This window comes from Eptatretus burgeri, chromosome 2 (genome assembly GCF_056783735.1).
Source record: "Eptatretus burgeri isolate ZD-2024b chromosome 2, Ebu_testis_v1, whole genome shotgun sequence".
Taxonomy (NCBI): Eukaryota; Metazoa; Chordata; class Myxini; order Myxiniformes; family Myxinidae; genus Eptatretus; species Eptatretus burgeri.
Genome location: NC_140962.1, coordinates 125817911 through 125824624, shown reverse-complemented (window position 1 = coordinate 125824624; position 6714 = coordinate 125817911). Strand labels below are relative to the sequence as shown.

Sequence of the window (6714 nt, the reverse complement as noted above, 5' to 3'; positions counted from 1 at the left end):
TCAAGTGATCTTTTTTAATGTTGATTTCAAATAAATCATGCAAATTCCATGGAAATATTAGTCTTTGTTTCTGTGTATATATTAATTACAATACAATACAGAAAGGCCAAATTAAATAAATGCCACTTTATTGTCCCTTCCCGCTTCTTTTTGAACCCACCTCCTTTTTTTATTATGTGTGATTTTGTCAAACATCCCGGAAAAAAAAATTGCACCCGTGTCTGAAGGAAATTGTGCAGTGGATCGGCAGAACCACTTAAAAAGTAGCCCACGGAGGACCGATGGTTACTTACCCAACCGGCAGGGTGACCTTACCGTCCTGATGCAAACTAACAAAAAAAATATTCAACACCAACACAATGAAAACTAAACACCAACAAACTAGAAATGAACGAAACACGGTGGGTCAGAGAGGGTGTTGTTCTTATTATTCTTCTTTTTGGCAGACGGATGTAAGGAAGGAAATACCATATATTGAAGCAGTTTGCACCACTTAGTAATCCACATCTTCATCTACTATGCTTGCACCATTGTTTGAATCGATTATTTTCCCAATGCCAATGCTGAGTTTTTATAACTTCGAACAAGTCGCATCACTTAGAGCTGTAACTGCCGCTTTCCATTTCCATGTGCGATGTGTGAGCAAGACTGATCTGTGTACATGTCTGCGTACGTAAGTTCCATCCTAGCCACTGCAGCAAAATTCAGCGCGTGATTGAGATTAAAATGATCCAAAATACGACCGGTTTTAAAACGAGCAAATTTTGCGATGAATGTAGAATGTTGATAAGTTGCGCGAATATGACGAATCATTTTCATGATTGAAAACTGGCATGTTGAGTGTATGATTTGTTGGGAACTAAAAGCCACTGGCCATTTTGAAAAAAAAAATAAAAAAAATAAAAATGGGCCTCCTATATTTTTTTTTAAAAATCCGACGATCAACTGGTGGATTTTTTATTATTATTATTTGGCCTTACCTGTTTACAACATAATTATTTTGGACTATGATGGTGCAGTTTTACAAAACACAATTCGTTTATAGGCTGCCATGAATTCAGGATTTCGTGAATAGAGAAAGGGATTAAATGTTGAATTAACATAACCAAGCCAGGTAAAGAACACAAAAAGGTAGTTCGGTATACATAACTGACAGTACGGTAGTAACACAGATGAAACAAAGAATGGAATCCAACAAATGGCAAATATCCCAATGACGAGACTCAATGCTTTAAGGGCCCGGTGTTCACTTTTTGACATTGCCTTGATGACACGATTATCAGCACTTGTGTGAAGGTTCCCCTTGATTCCATCATTTTGTTTGTTGTTCTGAACAATCTGCTGCACCTTTCAGAGACAAAACAATGCATGAAAACAATGTTAATAAATTTTATGTCTTCTTACTTCCTTTGCACAAGTAGAAAAAACATGATTGAAACAAACACATTGAAAATCTCATGTAAGTCATAACAATATGATTAACGATTGGAGGGGTTATACATTTCGTGTTTTAGTCTTCAGAAGACCAAAACAAAGAATATTTGGCTGTTGTAAAATTACATGCAATAATTTGACAGGCTAAGCATTTTCAAATTAGTTAATTGAGTGACAAATGTAATGGCAAAATTAGATTGGAACAAAGCCTCTTTCATTCAACATGATGCAGAAAAACAAACAACCGAGTGACTGGCATGAATCAATACGTTGGGTTTTAATCAGGTGCAGTTTGGAGATACACAAATAATGCAATTGCATCGGGTCATAAGCCAGGCAGATGTACTGTACTGCATTTCTATTGAAGACAATATCTACTTGTACAATAATCAATGTCAGTGTGTGTCAATGTGCCAGTCATTCAGTCATTGTGTCTCCTCCACAATTCTAAAACCATGACACCTTGCAGCTTAAAACTTTGCATGCATACTAAGGGAACTGGAACGGAGTGCAGGAATGAAAACTGAGTGTTTGGATAATTTTAAACACCGCTTTTGAAGATAATTTAGGTGGTGTTCATCACCAAAAAACAAAAATAAGCCTGAAGAAGATGGTGCAGTGCCATCTTGGTCAGCCCTTTGTCAGCTCACTTGGGTCATGATCCCCAACCCTACCAGCAGCCATTTTGTTTGGCCTGGGCAACAATACCTTGATTGGGAACAGGCTGCAACGGTTTCTTAATGATACTGATCTTCATACCTCCGAATCGCCATGTACATCACTTTTGTACATGCTATCGTTTTCAAATTTGGAGTTTGGAGCGATTTAATGCATTATGTGTTGTTATTTTCCACTTGACAAAAACAGTGAAAATGAAAAATGTAACATCTATAAATGAGTGTTCTGCATGTTTTTATACCGAGCAAATAACACACAAACTCGGTTCGGCTCTCTCACCCATCCCCTTCCATTTCTGTCACTCTCCCCCTCCATCATCCCTACCCTCCCTCTCCCTCCCTCTCTCTCCCTCCCTCTCTCTTCCTCCCTCTCTCTCCCTCCCTCTAATCGAACCAGGTGACTGGAAACGCACCAACATCGCCTGCGCAAAAGGCCTCATTTAGCATTTGCACGTCATGTATAAGTCCCAAATATTATCTACTCATAAATACAACTGACGTCATTTCACTGACATGAATATTAAGGCCGGGTGGGGGGGGTGAGAGGTGAGAGTGGAGGGGGACCGAGGAACGGTGGGGAGTGAGGAAGGGGTGAGGAAAGGGGAGCTCGGAAGTGAGGGAGAGTGAGGAAGGGGAGGAGAGCGACGTTTCACCACACGTCGCTATACACTCTGGGAGGGGGGAGAGAGTGAGGAGGATCGGGGAGAGAGGGGTGTGTGGGGAGGGGTATGGGGTGTTATGGACATGCGTTTGTTGGGGGAACTTGAGGGAAAGCGTGGGGGGGGTGTTGTGGGGGGAGGCAGGTGAATGGTTCCCTTATTCCAGCATTGGCACCACGTATTTAACGAAATTGGGTATGTTAAAAGAGCACGTTGAAATGAGTCATAGTAAACAATTCCCCGCCACCACCCGGAGACGTCTGTGAGGGGTGGAAGGACTTTGGGATGAGGTAAGCATGAAGGAAGGGGAAGGGATGGAGGGACATTTTCTTGCAATCGTCAAAAAACTGTGCGTATACTAGTGCCTTTATTTAATTTCCACAAATACAATAAGCTCTCGAATCACTTAACCTGTGACGAAATGCAGAACTGATCCAACCAGCAGTTCCTTCTACAAAAAAAAGAAAAGCTTTCATTTTCAATTCGCACATTTTTTTGACATCCTTCCCTCTCCTCAACTTCCAGAGAGTTGTATGATGGTGTTGGAGGTTTGGGAGGAGGATAGTGTGAGAGGAGGGAAGGGAAGGCAGAGTGAGGGGAATGGAAGGCAGAGTGAAGGGTGGGAGGCAGTAGGAATGGGGAGGGGCAGTATGAAGTTGGGGGGGGGTAGTATGAGGGGAGGGAGGGCAACTCGAGGGAAAGCGGAGGCTGTGTGACTGAAGGGAATGGCAAGTTAGTGTGAGGGGAGGGGGAGTGAATGCAGCGTAAGGGGCTGGTAGGCAGCATACCAGGGCGATAAAACTCGCCAAAACAGCAACGCCTTATTTTTAACTGCCATGTTCCATAGAAAACCGGGTGGGAGCATTTAAAAATCAAAACCCATCCTATGTATGTGTCAAATGCCTGCCTGCATGCATGCACCCTCCCTTCCCCAATATGGTTTCCTCCAATCTCCTTACCGTGTGCACCGGTGATATACTCATCCCTGCTAACCGTGTGGTTCATGTTAACCATGCACACCGGTGATATATTCCTCTTTTCAATCGCACACATGCACAGATTTCCCCACACCCGCACTGTACAGTGGCACATCCCACGTTGCTTCGATGCCGCAGCACATCCTCTCCCCATGTGGCTTTGGTGCTGCATCACGTCTGCTGCCCATGTGTAGAAGCACATAGTTCACAAGATGGCCGCATAACCTTCTCCACAGTGCCACGCACTATGGGTTGGTCAGATCATGTGTGATTTCGATTTGAGTTCTGATCGTGCGCCTGTGGAACCTGCGCACTACAAACACGTAATCAAGCATGCGGACATGCACGCACCCCATGGAGAGTCGTTGGTACCCATTGGTACCATTTCTGTGTGTGCTCTCTATGTATCTCTTCGTTTTCAGGAACTGCCCACTATGGATATATTGCAACATAAGCGACAGGTTGTATTTGCTCACTGTTCATAAATAAAGAAACACGGAGGGGATTAAAAAAATCCAGCCATCTTGTGCTGTGCAGTGGTGGATGGCCTTATGAAGGCTATTTCTACTTACTATTACTTTGCCCATTAACATTTTGTGGAAATTTTTAATGAGTCGTTTCCAAATTCTTCATAAAGTTTTCTGATTTATTTTTCTGATCTTAATAAAGGTTTCAAATTCTTAATAAAGGTCTCAATGACCACATTGTCTGATTTTTTTTTTGTGACAACCACACACTGAAAACTCAGTTGATATGTATATATATATATATATATATATATATATATATATATATATATATATATATATATATATATATATATATATATATATATATATATATATGATAGTCCAAATAATATTGGAACAACAAATGCGAAACTGAAATTATACCTTCAATGGTTCATGTACATATTTATCCTCCACTGCAAGTTTGCATTTGTTTTATCACGATGTGTGGCAGTAGTTTTATTGTAATACTACGGATAGGGCCTTCACATTCACCATCATGACAATGTGCTTGGAGTACCAATGTATCTCTTTGGAAATGGTTCGAGGACATTGACGTCTCAAATCTGCATTCGCAAGCTGAAGCAAATCCTAATGCACCACTTTGAGACATTTGAGAATGCCATCGAAAGCAAGAGCCAACTGAACACTATCCATCATTGAACTTGTTCTGAAGGAAATAATTAAATCATTCATATACCGTGGTCTAAAGAAAGCGTCGGTTCTAATATTTTCTTTGGTAAGGGTTACCAGTCCTGGACGGATCATCACTCGAATGCAGGGATACTCGACTGAGGGTGCAAAACCTGGGATTTCAACAGAATGCAGCAATAGCTCACTAATCCTTGCAAAGGACACTGTGGGATCTTTAAAGTCCATTAACCAATGGCAACAGACATGATTCCCAGTTTTACATCCATCTCAAGTATGACCCCATGTTGACTGACACATCACCTAGCCTACGAAATACCAGTCACAGTTTATAGCTGGGTCCAGATTTGAAGCCAGGTGACACAGCTCATGCTCCCTTGAGGCTTCCCTGCCAGCTCCCGAAGGAGGAACAGTGCAACATCATAAAGCGACATCAACCAATGTTTATGAAAAAGTGATAGGGACAAGAACACCCTTTTATACATATATTAAAACGAAATAACCCTGCAAATTTTCTATTTCAATACCATTACTACGAGGGGCATTCAAAATTCTCAACAAACCAGATGCTCACATTCCTCCAAGAACGCTAACATTTATAGGTCTTTTTTTGCCTTCAAATATCAGTATAATTAGCAAGACAAGTCTTTTTAAGTAAATAATATTTCACTTTCATGTGATTAATAATTATCAGTGAAAAAAATGTATTTCAATGCCATTTCTTAAAGGATGGCATGGATCTCATTTCGAGAACTTTTGAACGCACTACATATACGTTTGTGAGTGAAGCAGATTTGAAATTTTCATTGTTTTATAATATATTTTCCTAGTCCAGGTTAAAAAAACAAATCATTGACTCAAATTGTTTCATTGATTTGGCAAAAGCATTATACGGGTTAAAACGATGAAATGAAAGAAATAAGAATTGAAACAATCGGCTGAGGTTTAACAAAACTTCCTGCTTCATAAATTTATCTCAAAAAGAGTGTGCATGTTGTTGATTCATTGGCGGAAACTTCACAATTGAATACCGAAGACGTTTCTCCGATTGCATTGAAATGTAACAACTTAAAGAAAAATAGGGTATAAAATGCCAATAAATTTTTGAGTGAATTGCTGGAAGAAAGGAACTCATTACATCACCTACCTGTCTTTCTGCAACTCTCAGCACCTGAGCATACACAAAGATGATGACGGCAAGTGGGATATAGAATGCAACCAAAGACCCGACGACAGCAAAGGACTTGCTGGTGATGAAATCACAACATGTAGGGTCATTGTAACAAGCTTGTGCTTCAGGATCATCTGAACGCCACCAGCCGAGGAAGATTGCAGGAAAGGAAAGACTTCCAGCGAGAGTCCACACGCAAATAATTAGTATGTAAGCCCGACGTCGAGTGAGAATAGCGAGATAACGCAGTGGAGATGTAATAGCCACGTATCGATCAATGGCGATCACGCACAGGGTTTCAATACTCGCCGTGGCACAGAGCACATCCAAAGAGTTCCACAAAGCACAGGCACTCGATCCGAACTGCCAAGATCCATAGAGAATAAGAGCAGCACCTGGAGGCATGACTGAAAGACCCATCAACAAGTCTGCACATGCAAGTGAACTCACAAAACAATTTGTAACTCTCTGCTTAAGTTGTTTGTTGTTTGAAATGGCTCTGAGCACAAGAGCATTTCCTGCCACTGTAACAAATGCTAAGAAAACGAAAAAATATCCCACAGCGTCCTGAAACGGTTGAAAGACAAAAACAAGACTTATGTTTTCCCTCATTGTGTTCATTGTTCTTGGTTGACA

At 41.0% G+C, this 6714-nt stretch overlaps 1 protein-coding gene across 1 annotated transcript; it reads right to left on the bottom strand.

Annotated features, from left to right (window-relative positions):
• On the bottom strand, nucleotides 1–6714 carry LOC147033014 (beta-1 adrenergic receptor-like). Its single transcript, XM_085871117.1, has 2 exons — nucleotides 6055–6714; nucleotides 1–1347 (listed from the first exon to the last, which is right to left on the bottom strand). Exons 1-2 carry the CDS (start codon nucleotides 6697–6699, stop codon nucleotides 1006–1008), a joined length of 987 nt encoding a protein of 328 aa, XP_085727243.1. The 5' UTR covers nucleotides 6700–6714; the 3' UTR covers nucleotides 1–1005.